The 25,767-nt window shown below is 39.0% G+C and overlaps 1 protein-coding gene across 1 annotated transcript; it reads right to left on the bottom strand.

Annotated features, from left to right (window-relative positions):
• On the bottom strand, positions 1-24,989 carry LOC136868161 (endocuticle structural glycoprotein SgAbd-8). The gene is made up of 4 exons (XM_067144757.2): positions 24,965-24,989; positions 16,208-16,431; positions 5,857-6,112; positions 1-592 (listed from the first exon to the last, which is right to left on the bottom strand). Exons 1-4 carry the CDS (start codon positions 24,974-24,976, stop codon positions 494-496), a joined length of 591 nt encoding a protein of 196 aa, XP_067000858.1. The 5' UTR covers positions 24,977-24,989; the 3' UTR covers positions 1-493.
• Positions 24,990-25,767: the final 778 nt, after the last annotated feature.

Below are 25,767 nucleotides of genomic sequence, written 5' to 3' on the forward strand. Positions count from 1 at the left end.
GTGGCAATGGAAAATAGAATACTTTAACATATATATTCAGAATATAATTATTTAAAATATAATGGAAGTGGAAGAATAAAGTAATGATACAGTGAAGGTATCTCCACATACATACTGTAGAGAATGAAAATGTAGGAACGCACTTGTTGAAAACTCTTCGCGGAGTTGCCAACGTCATGTTGCATTTCGATGCAATCTTCTCTTTAAGTTATTGATAAACTGCATGATATATTTTGTCTTAGCTTTCCAAATATTAGATTTATGGCTTCTTAGGCTAAAAAATTTAACAATGAGACAAGATTTAAAGAGTTTCATCCGGTAGACAAAATAAATACCGCGAGGTTGACATCAAAATGCAACACATATGAACACTAGTGCCTGCATCTGACCGTGGCAGACCTAGCACATCCAGGGAGAGAGATTAGACTTTACGCTGCTTCCTTCTCTCCCCAGATAGACGGGTTATGTTTGATTGGCCTTAAGATGTGGATTACTATTGTCGGAACCTGGTGGGCTGAGGCTGCTCTGGGTAGTTATCGAAATTACCCTCATTTTCCAGCTTCTGGAGTTTAGGTTCGCGTGCTGCCTGTTCCTGAAAAAAAAATCGAAAAATCATTTGAATTACCGTGAATCAGAGTGGAAACATCAATTTAAAAATGGAGAAAAATATGGCCAAGACGAGGAATATTACCAATTAAATTAAAATTTCCTACAAAAGAATAAAATATAACTTGAATTATGAGGTGTTATTGTTAAAGAAGTATTATAGAATAAGAACTTCTTTAGAAGACATATATGTCCTTACAAGCGAGAATATTCCTATAGGCCTACACGATTGTACATTTACGCATACAGTCCAAGTGACATACACACCACTTACTAACCAGTATGGAGATATGTGTTAAAACAATGTTCAAAAATCCTATATCAATAATAATAAGGTTAATGCAAATGAAGACTGTGGGAGTACACTTTTGAAACATCTTGAATGAGAATGAAAATATCAATAAGGAACTGAAGAAGCTTAAAATAAAACTTGAATTACGAAGAATTATTCTTTAAAAATAAATAAATAAATAAATAAATAAATAAATAAATAAATAAATAAATAAATAAATAAATAAATAAATAAATAGCCTTGTGAATCCCCTGAGGGCTATGTCATCCTGCAATGCAGGGACAGTCCTAAGTTTAACTCAACAGTTGATCAGGTCCTGAAGAGCATCCAACATACAACAAGAAAATTATAGTATCTGAAAATATTCTCCAGAAGGCTTATGAATGTCTTTAGAAGGAATCATATTTCTACACACTAAATCACATTCCAGTCTTATACATAATATTAGTGCCCTATATACCCCGCTGTACTATTCTGTAGGGGTTGTAAGTAGTAGGTGTTCAAAGACGAAGTACAAGTAATATTAATGCAAACGAATTTACAGCACTCTACAACAAGATAAAGGCATTTGATATTAAGAGCAGTTGGAACCCTTAAAATCTAAAGTTTTGATATTATTCGATTTTTACCCCACAGTGAAACTTCACAATTTTCTTATTGAATTGATGAATACTTGATTAAGAAACTTCTCCCAAAAAAGGTGTTTTGATGCTCGCTAAATCATTTCATTTTCACATCCTTCTCTTGATATCTCCACGTTTCCTAAACAACTTACAGAAGAAGCTTTGATTTTTTCCGATCTCTCGAAACAGATTCATTACTTACGTTGGTAACATTACAATAAAGTACTACTACCTCGAAGGAAAGGCTTGATTTCTGATTCAGTGTGTTATTGCATGAGTATACATAACGCATTACTATTGCACCATTACACTATTCCAGAAGTGAAAATTCAATCGAACTGGAGTAAACGCGATTACCCACAGTGAAATTAAGCAGAATGAATAACTTCATGGTATATCACAGAAGTTCAGATTCACTCAATATCGAAATGTATATAATCATGGTGGCAGTGAAATAGACAAAAACAGGGGATTCGGATTATTAAAAGACCCGACACTGTAGAAAAATGACAAAATGACTGAAAAGCTTAGCGAGGTGACGTGTCGCAGATAAGAAGCGAATTTAATCATATAAAATATATCAAGGAAAGAAGAGAATTTGATAAGCACATATTAGCTACGATAATACGTTGATATAACGCAATATATAACATTATATAATCATAAACCCCGTTATTTCCATCCTAAATGCTTAACAAGACATGAAAACCAGCCAGCCTAAAGACGCTAAGAAAATTGTATCACTCTAAGAAGCAATAAGCCGAAAAAACGCAATATCATCCCTAGAAATTTTATAAAACAAACCCATACAACATACAATTTCAGATTATTGCAGATATTTTGTAGGTCTGAAAAGAAATAGAGATAAAGCAAAGAAGTTTTAAAGAGAAACAAATTGTTAAAATAGAAGGCTTTGCTATTATCCACATGCATCAGCTGATCTCATATGTGTTCTTTATTTCTGTAATTTAGCAAGTCAAGATGATGGTTCTCTGAGAAGATGGGCGAAAAACTACGTGGAATAACCTGAGCTGAACTGTGAGGAACCAACACCGCAGATGACGTCTGCACAGCCAGTCACGCAGCACGACGATCACCCCCAGCAGCGGAGAATGAACGAGACATAAATCACTCCAAAAGCGAAGGAAAAAGAGGTAAGTTTCTTGAAAAAAAATATGTAGTTTGGTAGATGTTATTTTGAGTACGGTAGATCATTTGTAGTTAAAGTGTCGAGATTGTGTTGTTATGATCTTCAGAATAACCTATATTATGTTAGATTCTCGCGAGTGACTTCTGCAGATGTCGATATAAAAGGGAATACGTAGCCATCTACAAAATATAACCAAAACCCAGTTAGAGTAATGTCTTATCCAAATATGTTATGCCATAGCAGATATGAAGTTCTTATAAGAATAATATTTTACGATGTTGTATAGATTCCAAGTGATAGGTTGACATGAATGTAGGTGATGTATTTAGATAATACAAGGTAGAATGTCATGAGATATGCAAATATCAGCAGACAGAAGGAATGTTGTTATAATTTGTGCGTCAAATGAGGTTATTATGTTAAGAGTTCAGAAATAATAAAGAAATGAATAAAGAAGGAGATATAGAGTTGTAATATGAAAGAAATAAAAGATTAATTGAATGGAAGTATGTGTTACGAAGAAATGAAAAAAGAAATTGAGTATTAGAAGTGAGAAATGAGATGATTGACGCAAACTAGGTTCATATATGCTGATGATTGAATAACATTGTATTTTGTCAAGAATACGTATATTACGATAATTGTGATGTATTTTAACGTTCGTGGAATATTATTCTGGGAATTGGTCATCATACAATATCCCTATAAGAACGAGTATTCATTACACTTGGACTCGTTAACGTAGAACATCTTCTGAAAAGTTGCATTATTTTAACTTGATGATGGCATACTTAGATTAACATGAAGGTTAATTGCTACTGGATATAAGATTTTAGATGAACTGCTATTGTACAATGTCTTCAAAGGTAATGTTTCCCAAATATTTTAAGTGACCCACGCGTGATCACATAGTTGAATTTAGACTCATTTAAGGTAGTGAATACCATACTAGACTTAATGATTACTTTAGTGTGTATAGGAAAGTTACTTAAGATATGATTTTGAAAGATATGATAATTTTAATTGATTTAAAGCAAAGTCTTGCTTAAACTAACAGGAAACTTATCACTTTTCCGGAGACTTAGGTTGAGATGTATTAAAAACATCATGTGATAATCCAACCCTAAAGTTAATAAACGTTATTTTAGCAAAGTGTCCTGTGAACAAATGAGAATATTGCGACGGACAATGAATGTTAGCTACGAAGAATATAATACCGTAATGTAACCATAACATTTTCCCATGACGAACTTGCATATATTAACAATTTTGTTTTATGAAGGTTGTAAATATGAAGAATTTTTAGCACATTTCAATGATGATAAAAAGATGAAATGAAGAGTGTGATCATTAACGAACAATTTCAACCCACCAGATGTTACCTAATTAATTGATTTTGAATTTTATTAACTTTATTTCATTTTCTCCTCCAAGATTTTTATTTCTAAATAAATAATAGTAGTTAAAATTTACTTGAAATCTTATTTATAGCTTTCTACAGTAGCGCAAGGTACCTTAGAGTTAAGGTGGGTAATCGTATGATCCATGGATACGTCCGATGGAGACGTCCATCAAGTCTACTGGGAGATAAAATATTACTCGGCGTACCGGTTCTCTTCCTGATCCCATGTTAAACAACTATACACCGAGCTCGATAGCTGCAGTCGCTTAAGTGCGGCCAGTATCTAGTATTCGGGAGACAGTAGGTTCGAACCCCACTGTCGGCAGCCATGAAGATGGTTTTCCGTGTTTCCCATTTTCACACCAGGCAAATGCTGGGGCTGTACCTTAATTAAAGCCACGGCCGCTTCCTTCCAAATCATAGCTCTTCCCTGTCCCATCGTCGCCATAAAACCTATCCGTGTCGGTGCGATGTAAAGCAAAAAAGAAAACCCTACATTCAAGAATCCTGAGAGACTGGTCGGGATTTCTTTTACGTGACCCATCCTGGACCCGGGAAGGGCATACTACGATGGCAATTTCCTTCACAAGTTACATTACTTTCGATATAATATCAACGTATATATCTTAAACTAGTGAATAGAGAATATACAAATTTTCATCACGTCTTTAAAACAACTAAGAAAAACCACTAGACTACTATCGTGCAAATATTTTCTCGTTGCCTAAGGTAGACACTTTTAAGTAATATTTAATCACCTCAAAAATCGCTTCAATTAAAACTACATAGCACACTCAAATGTTAAAATTCTCTTCATTCCGGTTAGTGAACTCCCAATAGATGCCAAGAACAAATCTAAATATCTCAAAATTATAGCTGAAAAGACTTCAGAGATACTGGGAAATAAATCTGGCAAATTTGAACTATGTGACCTTGAACATTGCAGCTTCTCTTAAGTGGCATAATGCAGCATTAAATTCTAGTCCGTAGATATCATCTCCCTAGGAGATAAGTGCAAATATCTTTTTCTGCTGATTATCAGTAGGGCCCTGAATACATATGATGTCAAAATATTGTCGTACTTCACAAATTTAAAATAAATGAAGTAGAAAATTTGATGTTTGTTGCTCGGGTAGTACTTAATAATGAACAACTTAGGGCCTTGCCGACATGTATTACAATATTTTCTAATATGAAAACGTTCACTACTTTCATACAACTTGCACGTACATACTACCTGTAACAAAACAAAACTGAATTTCAGCAATCCATGTCTATGAGTAGTCCACTGCGCTAGTAATGATATTTGCTCATTTCTGTAAGTTATATTAATCCTGATACTGTGGCCTCCATTTTTTCAGTTACTTAGAATGTTGTTTCTTTCACATTACGCATGCATTCGTCTTGAAGCTGCAGTGAAATGATGTGGGCAGCTGCAGTGCAGTAATGTATTTTGAATCGTTTTCTTACCCTATATTAATCATGCATACTGTCTGAAGCATGGTACGGTGGGTGGTATCAGCCGACGGGCAAACGAACTTACTGCCTACCTCACAAACACCTTACTCTACTTCAAGCTCTTCCCTCGGACAGACCATTCTCTAAATTAAAAAATATATAATATTTTACGAACTGCGGACCTTCTTCCCTACCTTCCGTAAGGTTATTTATTGGTACTTATCTCCCAAACATCCTATGCAATATATTCGCTTTTGCATTAATTTTATTATTTACTTGCTGAACTGGATAATAGTTAAAACTAGAGAAAAGGTAGTAGTAGTACCTCCTGTAGTCTGATACCAGCGTAGATAAGGTCCAGTCCTTTCTGGATCTCTTCGGGCACTGGGGGTGGAGTAGGGATGTGTGCGCCCTCTGCTCTGAATCCCAGTTCATCAGCGGTGTACGTCACTGTGATGAGGCTGCCATCAGGAGCAGTGTAACTGTACGAGCCATGTTGGACCAGAGCCTCAGTATCCTTGTCACCAACATTCTTCAAGAAACCTGTCTCTTCAGCAACGATGTTGTTTCCGGTCTCGTAACTGTAACAAAACAAAACTGAATTTCAACATTCTGTGTCTACCAGCTGCTCAGTGTTCTAGTAATGATATTATTTGCACATTTCTGTAAGTTACATTAATCATAATATTGAGGTCTAAATTCTCTAAGATAACGGACACAAATAGTATACACAAACTCTTTGAGAAGAATTAACATGTATAATTTGTATGATATTATTAAACCACGACTGGCTGCCATCATGGTTACCAATCTTGAGTACTTACCTTGGCAGGGTTCCATTTACATTATAAAAGAGCCAGACCTGGTATTCGTATAAGGAAATAATGTATAGCATGTCTCTGGAAAAACCTACTTAAGTACGTATAAGCCTATATCCAACTTCTAGATGTTAGTTTAACACAATCATTATTGTCCGCCCTGCATGCAAACACCGAGTTGAAAAGGGGAAAACATTGTGTCACTGATTGTAGTGAGAATTCCAATTGTCTCTTTGCAACGATTTATGCAGCATGACAATATTCTAGATCAGTTGAACTTGTGTTATGCGACCAGCAACGGTTCTACAAAAAATAGTCTTTTAAAAGGGCGGTCTCTTAAAATGGGTAGGCATTATTTTAAAGAAATTTTAGTAATACTAATGCTGTGGTGTGCATATGATTCAAACGCATAGCGCATTTAACTGTAACTTTTTTTTACATTGGTTCACATTTAATACAATTTATTTTCACGATACTCTGATCTTTATTTATCACTACTTTAAAAATTGAATAAATTTAGTTCTTCTTCCTTTTATTTCATGATTGTTTAACTGTTTTTCTGGACTCATGATAAACGAATTGGAAAGTCAATTGATACGTTCAGCATCTACACTATCTTTTGGCTAACCCGATTTTTATATATTTTCTACGTTACTTACATTTCCTATAATTATATCGTACTATGTACAAACAATTCTGCGCCGACACAACCATCTTTTACATACTTTTCGTCATCATTATCGCCCACGGCGACTGAAGAATTTAAGTGCCTTGGAAAGTTTTCGTTGACATCATAGGCATCTTGTTGTTTCGGAAGGCTTATAGATAAACGTCATTCCAGTTTTATACTGTATACACTAATTTTAACCCCATAAGTGATCCTTTCAAAGAGGTCTGACTAACAAAAGAAAGGGAAACATTGCCCTTATGTGGTTTCTAATCCCTTCCTGAAATAATTGGTCAGTTATAGGGCTGGCCTTTTATCAAAGGTTGGTCATCAGGAAAATTTTCACTGTGCTCTATCCCTCTGTCATTTATACACATTTTACTGAGGATCATAACATGGATTGTTATGAATGCTGGATAAAAACGTTTACAATATAATTAGTTAGTTTATCGTCGCCATAAGACCTATCTGTGTTGGTGCGACGTAAAGCAAATAGCAAGAAAAAACTAATTAGCACACAAAGTACTCTCCCTACATATAGATGGAATTTAGATATTAAAATTACGTAAAGATTAATTTCACACATTATGCGTCATTCTTATAGAAGTGATAAAATTTGACAAATTAAGAATAAAATAGAAAATCAAAACTGGTAGACGTATTTTAGGGAAAGATACATGTATGTATACTTAACGTTTATGCATTTTGTTTCTTCGATTTTATTACAGTTACTTTTGGGTACCTACAATTATCTGGGACAGGTTCTTGTATTGATCGCTTGACCTCCTAAAGAACGTAGGCACTATAATACTGAACGATGAGCGTTACTTAGCTGACATTCGCTCCCAATAACTGAGTAAGAAGGCATAGACTCTCTCACAAACCATCAGATGTTTTGAATTGAAATTCCACCCCCATCATCTACATGAGTTCGAACCTTGAACCGTGTGTGAAGAGCGAACTGGAAATCCATCGTAATGATCAGACTCCGTAAACGGAAGTATATGATATTTGATTCTTCGTAGCTCATTGAACGTTACGTAATGGTCTGTGAAGCTTTATTCCAAGAAATATTTCGTGATTATTTGGGTTAGAATGGAATAATTATTAAATAGTTGATTGTAAGTAACGATGATGATGAAGACGGTACATACACTCAGTCCCCGTGCCAGAGGAATTAACCAATTATGGTTAAATTTCCCTACCCTGTCGGGAATCGAACTCGGGACCCCTGTGACCAAAGGCCAGCACGCTAACCATTAAGCCATGGAGCTGGACAGCTACAGTCATAGTACATTATGATAGGTAATACTTGAGTCTTTATGTACTTAATACTTAATTTTCTTTTATTGTTAATTAAACACAAAGCTATCGTATAATTCTCACACATTTTCCCTATCAATCTAGTTAGTAAAGTTGATTGTATCTTAGCAAAACATTGTTGGCTGAGTCCGGCTAAATGGTTAGCGTGCTGGCCTTTGGTCATAGGGGTCCCGGGTTCGATTCCCGGCAGGGTTGGGAATTTGAACCACCATTGGTTAATTTCGCTGGCATGGGGGCTGGGTGTATGTGTCATCTTCATCACGACGCGCAGGTCGCCTACGGGAGTCAAATCAAAAGACCTGCACCTGGCGAGCGAAACATGTCCTCGGACACTCCCGGCACTAAAAGCCATCACCATTTCATTTCATTGTTGGCTGAATGTTCAGCGTAGCGAATTTCACTTAGGGGGCCTATGTTCGATTACCGGACTCTCATATTCTTCTATGGCCAAGATTAAACTAATCGTGTTGTTCGATTAAATAGTACGTGTCATTAACCCGGATTATCCTACTTCCTTCCAGAAGGATTATTAAAATGAAAATTCGTTAATTATGTTGGAACATGTTTCCTCATTATTGTTTAAATGTAAAAGGTCTGTTTGTTTGAACAACGTATCTGTCACTAGCCTGTCTCTCTGCTGCGTGGGCAATTGGTCTGTGAAGCTTTAGTCCAAGAAATATTTCATGATTATTTGGGTTATCATGGAATAATTGTATATTGTTGATTGTAAGTAACGATCCGCACACTATTAGACTAGTATGAAGTTGTAGACAGCATCTGACTGCTAACAAGTTGCAGACTCACTTCATGAGATAAAGGAACAACAAATTACCTCTTTAGTCTCAATATTATTAATTGGTCAGAAGAGAGATCATAGACTCTATTGCTCCTATTTTTTCACTAATGATTGACCAGACCAGTTTTCTATTTATGTCTTCCAGGATTGTTCACACGCTGTACTTCTTGCAGTGCTGTCTTTCTCTCACTATTGAGTCGTGAAGTTTAATGCGTTACTGGTGCTGTTCTGGTGACGAAGGTTAGACACTAAAGACTTCGTCAATGAATCGACTTTGGAATATAGATATATGCAGAATGTTCAAGATATCATTGGTGGACCACATCACCAACAGGTAGCTACTTCATCGTGCCGCGAAATCCTTACCCTCGACAAACTCTGGAAAGCGTCACAACTTCCGAAATAACAAATGTAAGCTGATACAACTGATCATATAAGGGAAACGTTGAGGTTGGGGTAAGATATTATCCTAGACGCAGAAATTCTGACAGTGGTTCGACGTCATTAATACGGCAACCCAGATATGGCAAACACAAAATGTGAAAAATTGCTGCATGATGGTCATCAACCTTCTGTGAGGTGACGGCACCATAGAAGAATTATTATTTCCATACTGTTAAATCCAGGAAGCATAAATCTCCTAATATAGGAACAGTTCACATAAAAGTCCATCGAAAGAAAAGGGCTCTGTGCTTTTCAAACTTGCCGGGCCCAGTGTCTTAGACACTAGAGCGCTGGACTTTCGAGCCCTGGTGGGTTAGTTCAATTCCGGTTCAACCGTGTGCCGGTATATTTAACAGCACTTGTAAGAACTGCTCTGGTGCAAAATTCTGTCACTTCGCCGTCTGCTAAAACTGCAAAAGTTGTTTAAGGCACATAAAACCGTGATTATTATCATTAATAATAGTAGTAGTAGCAGTGGAATTCATATTACAATTTTGCGAATTAGACGATAGTAGTGATACGAAAGAGTGAAATGCAGTTCTACTGCAAATAAATCCAAAATAGTCATACTTATGTTTAAGGCTTACGCGACCGTTAACCGTCTGGAACAGAACATAATTTTGCAAAAAAGGCATGTTTCTAAAAGTAGGCAAATTAAGCAAGCTTCTAGTTTTATGTGATCGTAGCCGCGGGGCTTCGAATTCTGTTTGGAATCCGAATCACAAGACCGTGACTTTTCATTTAATAAATCTGACAGACATTGACCGGAAGAACAGCGGTGGTTCTGCTGGTAACCCAGTGACGAAGTCACTCAGCTACCACAATACTTCCTATAAAAGTACTTGAAATTATCTGAAAATATTACAGAACATTATTAGGTTATATTCAAGTTCATTGTTCCTAATTTAAATTTCACCGGGAGATTTGGCCGTACGCAGCAGTGAGCTCTCATCCGAGAGATATTGGGTTCGAACCCCACTGTCGGCAGTCCTGAAGATGGTTTTCCGTGAGTTCCTATTTTCACACAAGGCAAATGCTGGGACTGTATCTTAATTAAGGCCAAGACTGCTTCCTTTAGTTAAGGTTACGGCCGCTTCGTTAGCACTCTAGGCCTTTCTTATCCCATCGTCGCCATAAGACCTACCTGTGTCCGTGCGACGTAAAGCAAATTGAGAAAAAATACCAACAAACTACATACCATCATGTGGTGCGTATTGATTATCTCACTATAACTCAATCAATCCATCATCACTCATCTGTATTTAGGGCAGTCACTCAGGTGGCAGATTCCCTATCTGGTGTTTACCTAGTCTATTTTTTTAATAATTGCAACGAATTCGGAATTTGATTGAACATCTCCCTTGGTAAATTATTCCAATCCCTGACTCCTCTTCCTATAAACGAATTTTTCAAATGTCTACTAATGAGTAAAATATGAGACATGTACTGTAGGTATTTCTACTGAATATCAATGCGAAAGATGAAATACGTCTTTGGGATCGTTTAGTAGCTTCAGTGATATGAAAGAAAACAAACAAGAAAATAAGTAAATATGATCTGCATATCTTCAGATGACGCTATTGCCATCGACGTTTGTGAAAGAAATCGTGTGCTGTCGAAGCAATAAACAGATTGGAAAAAAAGAATGACAAAATTCCTCGATATATTTTAGAAAGTTATGCGTATTACTTCCAAGTAGACAGCTTCCCGCCTTGGACATGTTGTGATCTTCATATTCCTCAGACTCTCTTCTGTTTATCCTAGCTATTCCTGTGTTCGCTGGAGTCTCTATGTCTCACTTCCTTTTTTCCTTTCCACGTGATCTTGCAGGTGAAAACCCCAACCTCATATCATCTGGCCGGATAACTAGCCGCTAAACCAGTGTCAATCACACCCTCATATGAAATTAAATATTAAACAGGAAACGTTCAATGAGGAATAGAACTATCGTATGAATTATGCTAATCTTGGCGATTTATATTCTAAAATTACTTCCGATATATTCTGTTAAAGTAAATGAATTAATTATGTGTTGAAAGTATATTTTTTTTTATCCTCAGAACACTTACAAATTATTCAGTGCGTAATTTTCGATTTTTACTGGTAGACCGTACTTTATTTTGCCTGTAATAATACTCAGTGCAGTGTGCTAAGCATATACAAGTGCATAAGTTATAAGATCTGCTATCGACAACATCTACGTAACATAATCATAACGATTTTTATCTTCTTATGGCCGGCTGGGTTTGGTCAGATATGGATATTATCAACACCATCTCTCCATCGAACATCATTCAATCCTGTTTTCCACTACAGGTTGCGTTGCGTTATGTTGTATTTTACCACCTCTTTTCGTCGTAATAGACTTCTCCCCTATCTCTTTATAATTTCACTCGTATTTCCATGATATGATCTGACATTCCCTCATTTGTGTGTTTAATCTAACAAAAACATTTTAAATCTCCAATTTACTATTTAATTTACCCAATCGTACATCTTTCCGTGTATCTACATGTCTCACACGTTCTCACTGTCTTTGTCGTCTGTAAAATAATTGGTAAATATCTTACTTTTTGTTGCTTAGGTTGAATATTCAACCACCGTGACACCAGACTAGGTACACTACGCTATCGCCGATATGGAATATGCTTCGTTCATTAAATGTACAAATGTACGTATGTTGCCTGTAAATGCAATACTGAAGCAAAATACTTGTAGAAATCATTCAGATCAATCAAGAAAGAGCAGCAACAACCCTTTCCTTCATTTCGATTTTAACTAGAAAATAGGAAAATTTTCTACCTGAGACAAAAATAGGAACGCTTTAAGATGTGTTCATGAGTATTCTGTAAATTCCTTGCCAGTAGAAATAGTCGTTATTTACTCAGGGCAAACATCCGAGAAAGTTCAAATTAAAGAATTCCATCCCAAATTTGTATTTCTCAACGACCAATTGGTTTTGCTCGTTTTATATTTTTGAAGCGCATTTTAAAATAATAATATACAATTCCACCGTTTTATCTAACCTGGACTATAGATTGAAGAATGTTATTGGTATTGCATCTCACTATGTTAATTAATGATCCGAAGAGTTTGTGGACTCTATCAGTATGAAATAACTTTCCAAATTTTCTCAAGATTGAAATCTTCAGAGTTACAATGACGTCTTTCATATCTCGTGATTAAATTAATTTCTTCTAAACTTATTAACCATAAATCCATTGTTCTTCACATTGAAATCGCCAGAGAAACATTCTGTGCACCATAGTTTTGTTTCATGCTTGCAGGTATTTTAAATTCAAATTCTAGGCGCATTGCAATATACCACTTACTGCATTAGATATCTGAAGATAAATCCAGCCCATGTTATAAATGCTGCATTACGTCTATACGATTTTGTTTGCTGAGTTCACTCCGTTATATTTCTGCTTTACGAAATTCATCCACCAAAGGACGAGAGTGTACCATTGAGACAACTTTCACTGGCAGATGCTGTTGTTCTTCTTTCTTTATGACATATTTGAGACCTTTCACTTTATTGGATACCCAACAAAGGTCACATTAAACACATCGAGCAAGAGTTAGATCATACATTGTGCAATTGTGCATCCAGTTCTTGGGCATTCGTGAGGCGTTGTGAACACGCTTCTTCTGAATCAAACTAAATGTTAGAGGCGTCTAGAACTGGTCATGCTAGTACCACACTGGGAAAGTTATGGTTCGTGATCGATTAGTACACGGAACAAATAACTGACTTCGTACAACATGGATTGTCAATCACAGTCATGTCTGTCTTCTAGTTTAAGACATTTCGCAATACTACCGTCCTGCCACTCTTGAGCAAGAAAGACAAGTTGACTGGAATATACCTTTTTAAACAAGATGTGTCAAGAATCTCCTTCCACAAACAGCTACGTAATATTCTTATATTATGTCATTAATGCTAGAAAACATCGGAGGTAGACAATTCGAATTGTGCGGGGATTTTTGGTGTGATATTTTCTTACTGAATACGATAATATTATCTACCCTTCAGCATTAACATAACAGTCACATATATACAGGTCACTGTACATTTGATAGTACCGGGAATACACAGTAGTGTCTGAAATAAGAACGGATTTGTTTTCAAGCTGAGCGTTATGTAGGTTCCTTTCAGGAAGCTGGCCCTAAATTCTTCGAAGTCTCACGGATTATTTCATGAGAGCAACAGAGCCTATGGAAACAATACAATTTTGCTCCTCAGGTCATTACAGGTCCGCGTCTGTGGTGTAGTGGTTAGTGTGATTAGCTGCCACCCCAGGAGGTCCGGGTTCGATTCCCAGTTCTGCCACGAAATTTGAAAAGTGGTACGAGGGCTGGAACGGGGTCTACTCAGCCTCGGGAGGTCAACTGAGTAGAGGTGGGTTCGATTCCTAGCTCAGCCATCCTGGAAGTGGTTTTCCGTGGTTTCCCACTTCTCCTCCAGGCAAATAGCGGGATGGTACCTAACTTAAGGCTACGGCCGCTTGCTTCCCTCTTTCTTGTCTATCCTTTCCACTTTTCCCCTTCTCCCGCAAGGCCCCCTGTTCAGCATGGCAGGTGAGGCCGTCTGGGCGAGGACTTGGTCATCCTCCCCAGTCGTATCCCCCGACCCAGAGTCTGAAGCTCCAGGACACTGCCCTTGAGGCGGTAGAGGTGGGATCCTCGCTGAGTCCGAGGGAAAAGCCAACCCTGGAGATAAGCAGATTAAGAGAGGTCGTTACAGAAAATATTCTGGCTGAAGAATTTATTCTTAATACAAGGTCAGGGGGCCCTACATAGGGGCTTGTCCTTTTCCCGTGGCCTTCCATAAATACTGTAAAGGTTTATGGTAAATAAATAAAGAAATAAAGAAATAAATGAATAAATAAATAAATAAATGAAAATGAATGCATGAAAAGGGCGATTCAAAATATGTTATGAAGAATTTAGGTACGAAGTGTACAGATTAGAACTACAGTAGAGACACAGAAGGTTTCAGCATTGAATGTTGAACCCCCTTGGTGCTGTTACCTGCCGAAATTTCTCTCTGCACGCACGTGCCTTACAATTAAACGTTCGAGTCCTACACGATAGAAAGTATGTTCCTTTATCAAGAGTCTACGGTGAATCATTATCTACATCTACTCAACAATGACACACTTTTGTCCCCTGAAGTATTCTTTCAGTTATTCGAATAGGTGACAAGTCATTAAATATTAAATAAATACTGTGCAGCGAATAGTGGAACACTTCCCATCCGAAATAGAACAGAAGAGTTGTGGTCATCTCGTGGAACTGATATTAATGAGAACAATACTTTGCTGACTTTTCACAAAGATACAAGGATTCAGCATTGAAAGTTGATCCCCTCTTGGTGCTTTTACCTGCCGAAATTTCTTTGAAATTTCTAGAGTAGAGACACAGAAGGTTTCAGCATTGAATGTTGAACTCCCTTGGTGCTGTTACCTGCCGAAATTTCTCTCTGCACGCACGTGCCTTACAACGTTTTAGATGCCGTATGTTAGGTAGTAGGGGTGTACTGGGCGAGTTGGCCGTGAGGTTAGGGTCACGCAGCTGTGTCCTTGCATCCGGGAGATAGCGAATTCGAACCCCACTGTCGGCAGCCCTGAAAATGGTTTTCCGTGCTTTCCCATTTTCACACCAGACAAATCCAGGGGTTGTACCTTAATTAAGGCCACGGCGGCGGCGCTTTCTTCCCCACTCCTGGCCCTTTCCTATATCATCGTTGTCATAAGATCTATCTGTGTCGGTGCGACGTAAAGCCAATTGTAAAAAGAAACTAGGGATAAAAGCAAGCAGGTCAGAGATTTTTTCTTGGATATGAGGGCCAGTTCGTTGTCTACTCAACCTACATGCAAACGGTTGAGGAGCTGTCTGACAGTGGAATAGAAGCTCCGATCCACAAAGGAAAGAAAGAACCGAGACGGTTCTTCACGCTTATCGAGCGTTACCTCGTAATCTGAAGACCGTAAGGCTGAGGAGTGGCCACTTGGTAGGCCAAGGACCATCCGGGCTCTATAACCCTGTAGTTTGTGCTACGTCTGGTTATGCCATGTGAATGCATGCAAATAAATTACAAACTATTTTGTATACAAACCCTGAAGCAATTTATGGCTATACACTTAATGAACAACATTATGACTAAAGACCGGACGTTTATGCAGTAACAGGTTAGGTTGCAAACTAGTTTGGTTAGTAGGCAGTGTCGGCCACCCGCTCTTCCATAATTTAGCAAGAGTAACATAAATTATAGGGGTTCCGATGGGCCGTATCCCTAATATCTATGCAAACCCCATAGCATAGTCGTTGTGCAGATTAGACTATACTTGCCACCCGCTTCAGTAAGTTTGCATTCTAACCTATTAACGCATAAAAATCCGGGCTCTAATTATGACAGTGGTTTATGATGGCAAATTGCCCTCTAATAATGGTATTTTTGTTCAAGAAAGGTCATGCAAATTTGGCTAGGTATTATTTTTCTTCTACCAATCAGAAATTTCTTTGAAGTGAGAATTATTATAAATGACATATTTTAGAACTATTTTTCTTAATAAGGAGTTCTGACAAAATGAAAGTTAAATGTATCCCTTTACTTCAAAATTACCTTGATTTGTAACTTCCGTCAGCGCTCTGCTCCTTGTCGAATCGGATAATGGGGATCTGTGTTGTGAAGCGGTCGGTTGACTCTCCTCTAGACTTGATGGAAGACTGTTGGAACTGTTGCTGATCATCCTCAGGATACTGTTGGGGTGGAGCCTGGAATCTTCTATCCTGCCTCTCCTGCCTTTCCTGCGCATGAGCGGCGGCTACGATGCAAGCTACTACGATCTGTAACACATGATTTCCCTGCTTATTCATCTCTTCAGTGACTAAAATCTCAGCCTCAAATGCTTTATATCATACGTTAACAGACTCAGCTAACAAAATCATACAAGCTCATAAGCGTACTCATGCCTTTCTTAGGTATGTTCTTTGATGGCGCTTCTCAAAGATTGAAATTCGTTCATATCTTTTAATCGTTTGAACATTTTAAAAGGCTCGAATCACAGAATAGTAGGATGAATTAAACGATGTCGACAAATCACATAAATGTTAATTCCCTTTGAAAGACAATTACTAATAAAATTCCTGAAATTTTACTTTATCGTACAATGCTGAAGTAAATTCCTCTCTGGATTGTTGGTGGAGTGTTGGTCTCTGGAGTCCAGAATCGTGGGTTCAAACCCGGCAGACTAGTCGGACTTTTAAGGATGGAAAAAATGTCCATCAACACACCATATTGTGCGATATCGGGATGGAAAATATCTCGTAGTGGTACACTTGGTGTTCACCCGACAACATTTATTAAACTCAGCCATAGACCTCTGAAGACAGATCTGGGTTACTCTGTCTTTTGACACCAGTTTCGTCCATACGATCATGATTATTAATACCACGGTAATGAGGGAACAAGTGTGTCATACTGTTCCACAAAAAGAAAACTTTGAGAATTAAGGATACACTAAAATGAAGTAAACTAGAGGAGATATCACTCTACAAAATAGAATGCATTAATTACGGCAGAGGTGAAGTGCAACTCTATTTGTACACGTATACAGAGGCTATAGAACCAGAGTTTCACACTAAGACAACCCAACATTACTGAAAAAGAAGTGAATTACTCAGTCTGACCCTTTGAATGATTTTGCGCTTTCTGAATTACATATACTTTCGTTAATGTTACCTGGAAAGAGAAATATCGTATTTATCAGTGTTATTTTTTAAAGTAATGTGTAAAACTTGGCAATAACCTAAGAACAGAAGAACAAAAATTCGGAGAGAAATAAATATTTCCATCCGTTTCATAGGCGTAAAGATAATGGGATATATATTTTTTATCTAGAGAAGGAAACATAATATTGCAGATGTTCTAAGTACCCTTTATTTAAGAATCCGTTGTACCAGAAGTTTATTCTCTCTTATTTCAGCACTCCTAAACGCCAAACGGCTGGTCAGCAAGCTTCAGCATAGAAAGCGAGCACATAGCTACCTACATCACGCAGCCGGTAAGAAAGCTGTGTGATCCAAACAGGACGTTATTGAAGGCGAACGGATTTACTGAGTGCGAGGACAAGGTCGTGGTCTCACTCTTGAGCTTGTCCCTGGCCAAGTACTCCTTTTGGATGTTAGCCAGCTTAGCCACCTATCAGCCAGAGATCTCATGTAAAGAGGAAGCTGTGTCTTGAATGTTAGACCTACAGTGGCGGGTAGTCTTTGACCTGCTCAGCACGTACTGACTTATAAACCCGTCTTACATAATGTCACCACGTAGTCAGAGCCCGTGACGGCACGCTCTTCGATCTCTTCTGCATTAAAGCAGTTCATGAGGCTCCACTGCCAATTAAATAGACTGAGTGTCAAGGTACCACTCTTCCGGTGAATTTTCCTCTTAACGTTCAGTTTCTCTTTCAAATTTACATTCATTTTACGCCGGAAGTGTTACTTAATTGTATTTAAAATTTTGCAAAAATATTTCTTGATTGGAGTGTATAGCTTGTATACTACGGTAATGAGGGTAGTGTAGCTTGTATACTGAGATTTCCAGAAAAACGGACATCATCGTCATCGTGGAAGTTTCTTTTCCAATGTTTTATTTCCTGATGTAGCTGCCCTCTGGTGTTAAAATTTGCACTTGCTTTTCATGTCTGAAGTGAAAGAAGTTAACATATAAATACAAGTGACCCTGGAAGAAAGACCACAATGCTGTTTTATATATATGTGCTATTGATATTGATATGCATACAGGAAGTGTAAATATAATTTTTAGTTAATATATTTTTATCGTTTTTGGCTGGTGTGAATTCAGTCAGTAGTATACTATTCATGTGAAACAGAGTTTCGGATCTGCCCATAGTGCACTTCAAAATTCTCGCCGCAGCATGGCCACTTAATGCAATCGAAGGTAACGCTTTAACTATACTTTCTAAGTGACCGATTCCCTTTAAATTCATACTGAAGAAAGTACCATTAGATAAGCGAAGATTAGATCGCGTTAGAAGTGGCACCGCACAGTTTGAACAGGACCGATCTATGTGACTGGCATCTCCACTTTTTATGGGAGAGTTTTGAGGTATGATGTTATTGCCATCTCGTACTGAGAGCTCGAGGTATCCTTGGTCAGACAGCAAACAGCCTGACAATCTGTGTTAACCGGAGTTATCTGCGTCTGAAATTGAGGTAGGTGCCTCTAGGTATGGAAAATATTCAACTGTTGGCAGTGATGCGGAAAATATAAAAGAAATATCGCCTTTGAGGTAGACAATGATGATGATGCTGATAATGAATGTTGTTGTTTTAGGGATCTAACAGCTAGGTTACTGGGTTTGTCGTTTAAAGGTCCTGAATTTGAATCCAGGGGTTTTAAACCAAACCAAAACCCAAACCCCATGGCACTACAGCTCTTGAAGGGCCTTGGCCTACCAAGCGACCGCTGCTCAGCCCGAGGGCCTGCAGATTATGAGGTGTCGTGTGGTCAACACGACGAATCCTCTCGGCCGATATTCTTGGCTTTCTAGACCGGGGCTGCCATCTCACCGTCAGATAGCTCCTCAATTCTAATCACGTAGGCTGAGTGAACCTCGAACCAGCCCTCAGGTCCAGGTAAAAATCCCTGACCTGGCCGGGAATCGGGGCCTCCGGGTAAGAGGCAGGCACGCTACCACTACACCACGGGGCCGGCAAGGCTTTTAAAGGGTAAAGTTTTTCAGAGGATCAGCCTTACAGTCCCTTCTAATATGATGCATGATTTGTGGAAGAGGTAATAGGTAAATAAGGAAATGCATGTGTCTGAGATAAAATAAAGCGTGTGTACATGTTGTATGTGTGTATGTATGTATATGTGCGTGTAGGCATGATGAGGGGTGAGATTGTTTGCCATTGCTTTCCTCAGTGGATCATAATGTGATATTGGAGTACGACTCGTCCTAAGAGTCACACACACTTATCGTGCTTCAAATATCAAACCCTATCAATACCTCAGCAGCTTCCGTACTGTCAGCCGTAAATGAGAGTGAGACTTCAGTGGAAGCTGCATTTTGTCTCTAGTGTGTGCCAAGAGACAGATTTAAAAATATTGCACCTATCAAAGAATAGCACTATTCTACCAGTTCTCGTGTAGCTGGACATTAATGTAAGTGTGTTTTTAGTGCAGAGTTTTATGCTCAAACGTTTGATGTATTGCAACCTTTTTCTCCATTTGCAATTAAATTGAAAATTTCAGGAAATATAATATCCTTTTTTATTATTCCTCCCTTCCCTTATGCAAGCCTTACGGTAAAGGAACAACTCACTTTTCGTACATTCTATGCAAATTTTACTCTCAGAGTCTCACTTTTACACCTTTGGGGTGGGGGGTGGGGGGCGGGAGAATACATCCACTGTATCTTCTACCTGCCGTAAGCGACCTCTGAAAGAGACGACTCTCCAAGGGCTCTCAATTTGTGAGCATGGGTTGATAACCAGCTGAGTTTGGAATTGTTTTCAGTTATTTGATTAAGGCTTTTCACATTACCGTTATACATCCCTTGGCCAATTTTTTTTCTCTTCCAACCGCGGTAGTATTAGTTTTGCAACGCATAGGGCGCCTTCGTGTCCCCTCCCTTCTTCGAAGGTTGGATCTCATTCACTTTCTCTCCTGACTACTGTTAAGAGGGTATAGCTTCCTTTTTGTACTTCCTTCAGAATAATCCCCTGTGGGTGGGGGTGGTAAAATATATCCACGGTATCCCCTGCCTTCCGTAAGAGACGACTAAAGTGGGAACCAGGGGCTCTCAACTTGGAAGCGTGATTGGACGACCACGGCAACCCTAACGGAGTCTGGCATTGCTTCCTCTTACCTGTACTTATGTCAGCCTCCCCACTATCTGATCTCTCTTGGTCAACTCCCGTTCTCTTCCAAACCAAACGGTTTTGTGTTTCCAAAGCCTAGGGAGTCCTTCATTTTCACGTCTTTTGTGGCTCTTAATTTTCTTTTGTCCATAACTTCATTCTTCGAAGTGTTGGACATCTTCTATTTTTCCTATGTTTTAAGTTATGGGGATGGTTGCCAAGATGTACTTCCTCTCAAAACTGCTATTAAAGTGATTACTCGCAGACTTTCAGCAAGTTATTTTCATAATTCCTCACTGCATCACCTTGTTCTTCTCTGACGAAAGGAAGGTCTGCAGTATTACATCACATGAACTGGTTTCCCGTTGACCTTTCCCTTCAAACAATAACTGTGGGTGAGTGCTCAATGAGCCAAGAGGTTTATTCACCTTTGTCATTTCTCTTTTACTGCCCCTCGTCGCTGGCGTGTTTTCTAAAGAAAGAAGAAAACACATACAAACAAGATCCTGTCGTTGTAGTTTGCATAAAGACCATTAGGAGAAAGTAAACACACCGACCGAAATAGAGTCCACCGTTGTACCGAAAGCGAAAGCTACAAAGCTGCATTATTCTGAGTGTCAAGGTTCAAAGCAAGCTTGCAGATTTGCGTGACTTGATATCGCGATCACTAACACAGTCCTGTAGTATTACGTGGAATTCAGACCACTGTAACTATATACATTGGCCTGGATTCGAACCGTGACCTTTTTGGCAGAAATTATGACTCTTGCAGGTCATCCTCATTGAATGTTGATACTAGTTCCACGTAGACACAGATGTGATAAAACATACTGTCAGCCTCGGTTTAATCTGCTTAATTAATTTTGGAAACGCTATGAGTTATTGAAACACCTGTGTAATAAGGTTTTGGTGAAATTTTGAGTTCTTCGGGAGTTCGTCTCTTTTAACGTATTATAAGACTGCCATGTTTACTACTTCGAGCTGTGAATGCATCGTTCTAAACATTCCTTTCACCGGGAGAGTTGGCCGTGCGGTTAGAGGCGCACGGCTGTGAGCTTGCATCCGGAGGATAGTGGGTTCGAATCCCACTGTCGGCAGCCCTGAAGATGGTTTTCCGTGGTTTCCCATTTTCACACCAGGCAAATGCTGGGGCTGTACCTTAATTAACATCTCACTAACAACTTTTATGGTTTATAAGAGCCGCCGAGGTACCGGAATTTAGTCCCGCAGGAGTTCCGTTACCTGCCAGTACATTACCGACACCAGGCTGATGTATTTGAGCACGTTCAAATAACACGAGCCTGAAGCAGGATCGAACCTGCCAGGTTGGGACAGAAGGCCAGTGCCTTAACCGTCTGAACCATACAGCCCACCAATCAGTGTGTTGTAAGCATAGAAGTAGTAGATATTTTGATGATGCTTGATGCTTGTTGTTTAAAGGGGACTAACATCGAAGGTCATCGGCCCCACTGAATTTGGTGAAAGATAAGAGAACAAGAAACGAACATCGTGAAATGTGTAACTTTAGACGTACGCTAATAGTAGAAGTTATGCTTTGATGATTAGTCCTTTTGATGGAAGTTAATAAAGAAAAATTGCATTCGGGACGTAACTAACTGGAATATCGTAAATACTGACCCGCAACACAGTTTATTGGAAGTTAAAAGCACGAGACTCTTGTTTTGCGGGTCAGTATCCGCATTCAGTTCCTGTACTACGTAAAGCGTGTTTCATTTACGGGTTGCCGAAATCTTGTCCACTTCGCTTTCTGTGAATAATATATAAATTATCATAGGTACTTTGACCTTTCGATTAACGTGCGACATTGCGCAAATTTATATTCCGGCTAATGTAGTCAATGTCTGAACATAAGGAAAGTATAACGGTAATTTACTGAGGAGAGCTTTCAGAGAAATCCGCAGGGAATTGTGGCCTTTCATTACAATGAAAATGGCCCTCATCTCCAGTATAGACTACGGGATCCCTCGAGATCGGGATGATAAGGAATGCAAAAGACGACTACGCTGACCATTCATCCAAGGAGCTGGGCATTGAATGTGGTAAATGTGTACTTACCGGGGAGGAGTGTATTTGCAATGGTATAACGGAAGTGTCAAGTTTTTGCTCTAATAAAAAACAATGAACGCAGGGGAGCCTATCAGCCTATGAATTTTGAATTCTTGATATGTCCTTTAGAGATTTCATTTTATCTTAATGTAATATCGCTTAACGTCCGGGCGAGTTGACCTTGCGGTTAGGGGCGCGAAGCTGTGAGCTTGCATCCGGGAGACAGTGGCTTCGAGCCCCATTGTCTCCAGACCTGAAGATGGTTTTTTATGTAGTTTCCTATTCTCATACCAAGCAAATGCTGGGGCTGTGTCGGGGCGACGTACAACAAATTTGAAAGAAAATTAACGGGAACTGTCACAGTGCTGTGATTTAAATCCGGAACCATGAGCATAATAATTATTTAACCTGCTGCACTGCTCAGCTGGCTACTTAATTATAAATGTATGTGTAATATATAAATATACAAACACATCGTGTAATATCTCATAGGGGTTCTTGGCCAGTCAAGACGACTGTTCCCCGTAATATTTGGCTTTCTCGACCAGTCCCCCTGCCTGTCCTATCAGAAAGCTCCTCAGTTCATCTTACGAGGATGAGTGGCCCCGTTCCAGGTTTCAGTCCACAATTAAAAAGTCCTGTTCAGGCTGGGAATCGAACCCAGGGTCTTCGGATGAGTGAGAAGCATTCTCCCACTTCACTATGGGGCTTGCATGGAAAGCATAAAATTCGATGTCGATAAGGCCAACTCAAGAAGGGCTCACATCAGTAGCTGTCAGCAAGTGAGCTCTAATAAAGCGACATTTTTGTCATTCTTACAGAAATGACTCAGACGGTAAAGCATTCTAAGCGCAAGTTGTCAGGTTCTATAGCGGCTCAGTCCTGTGGTATTTGAAGATGCTCAAATATGTTGATATAATGTCTGTTGATGAACGGGCACGTAAAAGGACTCTTACGGAACATGCCAGCGCCTCGGCATCTTCGAAAAGCCTAAAAGTAATTTATGACACGTAAAATAAAAATCGTCATAAATTAATTATTTCAAAAACATAATGCAAATTAAGTCTAAGTACTCAGTGGATTGGTCGGGATTCAAACCAAGACTGCACTGGTGAGAATTCTATCATTCTGCCATTCTAGCTACCACGTCGCTCAGTCAAAATACCTAAATTTAAATTCCAAAGTAAGAGGTGTATAAATTAATGAATGACTAGATGAATTAAGGAATTTTAAGCGATGCGTGGATGCCTTGGCCACATATGACAGCTAATAACGGAGCTGTTAAGGATCCAACCAGCCTTTTGTCCTGAGGACTGAACATACATACACGCAACGTAAGAAAGCTTGTACCGGGCGAGTTGGCCGTGCGGTAGGGGCGCGCGGCTCTGAGCTGGCATCCGGGAGATAGTAGATTCAAATCCCACTGTCCGCAGCCCTGAAGATGGTTTTCCATGGTTTCCCATTTTCACACCAGGCAAATGCTGAGGCTGTACCTTAATTAAGGCCACGGCCGGTTCCTTTAAACTACTAGGCCTTTCCTTTCCTAAAGCCACTAGCAGGAAAAGAAAGAAAGCTTGTAGTTTTACGTGACTTTTGTCATCGCGATGTGACCTCCAGTTTAACGTGGAATCTGAACCACAGGGACAAGACTTGTAAATTCAGATATCCAATTAGTTTGCTATTGTGTTATCACGCACCTAAGTCAAAATATTTAAATTTGAGGTCAAAATCTAACGAGTTAGCTGCGCGGTTCAGCGCACGCTGTTGTAAAAGCCTTCATTCGCGAGATAATAGATTCGAACCCAACATTCGACAGCCCTATTTTCCGTATTTTCCTTAATTAGCCGGCCCTGCGGTTTAGTGTTAGCTTGCCCGCCTCTTACCCGCAGGCTCCGGGTTCGATTCCCTGCCAGACCAGGGATTGTTACCTGAATCTGAGGGCTAGTGCGACGTCCACTCAGCCTACGTAACTACAATTCAGGAGCTGTCTGTCGGTGAGATTGCGGCCCCGGCCTAGAAATCGAAGAATGACTGCCGAGATGATTCGTCGTGCCGACCTCGTCATCTACAGTACAGGCTTTCGGGCTGAGCAGCGGTCGCTTGGTAAGGCATGGCCCTTCAGGGCACTTGCAACATAGGGTTTTGCCTTTGAGTTTTGGTACCATAATTAAGGCCACGGTCAATTTCTTCCCAGTTCTAGCCCTTTCATATCTCACCATCGCCAAAACCCGTCTGATTTAGAGAGACATTTGCCCACTATTAAAAGAAGAATACAAAGTACGGTCTCAGACATGAATAAATTAATGAATTCTATGATTAAGGAAATTAAAGTCATGATTCATTTAATGAAACAGATAGCAATATAACCATTAGATACCCAGAATGTACAGTTATTCCTAAATAAGTCCATTCCTTGACCGTTACTTACGAGGAACTTCATGTTGTCTGGTATCAGCTGGTCGAGTGTTCACACTGCAACTCCTCCACCGCTATTTATACCGAGTAGAGACTTAGCTTAAGATGACCCTGTTCTCTCCCTACCATCTCTTTCACTCTCACTGTTAGAGGCGGCGGGAACTGGAGCGCTCACGTGACTTAGGCCATCTCTCTCCGAAACACCATCTTCATCGTGCCACTCTCTCTCTCTCGTGAAAAGGTTACGCGTCTAGGATCTTCAGCTTGTCTTCCTAGACAATTAGCCAGGCGCATTGCTCTCGAGCTGTCTGATTAACCTTATGACTTAATTCATTATCACAATAAGGAAATATAAACCTTAGCTTAGAACTGAACAGTTTGCACATTTCCCTATTCATGTTTATCCATTTACTGTAAGAGTATCGGAAATTTTCCTGAATCCAGTAAATCAACTGACAATGTTATCTTGTATCCTATAACTCCTAAAGAAAACCGACTGTGTCTTGAGATCAAGAGTCGAAGACATGATCTTCCACTCATTTATCGGCATATATTTTAGAAGTACTTCTACGCAAATATTTGGAAATGTGTCACAAAGTAATAGTGCAAATCAATGGCTGTGTCAATTTTACAGACCTTTTCAAGTACGCATTTAGTATTAGGGTCCTAGTAACTTCAGTTATCGTTTTTATATATCTTTCCATACAACATGCTACACTTATATAGAAGTAATGTAGCTTTTAATAGTAATAGTTATTCAATTTTTAAATATAGCTGTTGTATTGGCCAAAAATCTTGTCTCATAATTAACTGTAT

The sequence above is a fragment of the Anabrus simplex genome, chromosome 1 (genome assembly GCF_040414725.1).
Source record: "Anabrus simplex isolate iqAnaSimp1 chromosome 1, ASM4041472v1, whole genome shotgun sequence".
In the NCBI taxonomy this organism is placed as follows: domain Eukaryota; kingdom Metazoa; phylum Arthropoda; class Insecta; order Orthoptera; family Tettigoniidae; genus Anabrus; species Anabrus simplex.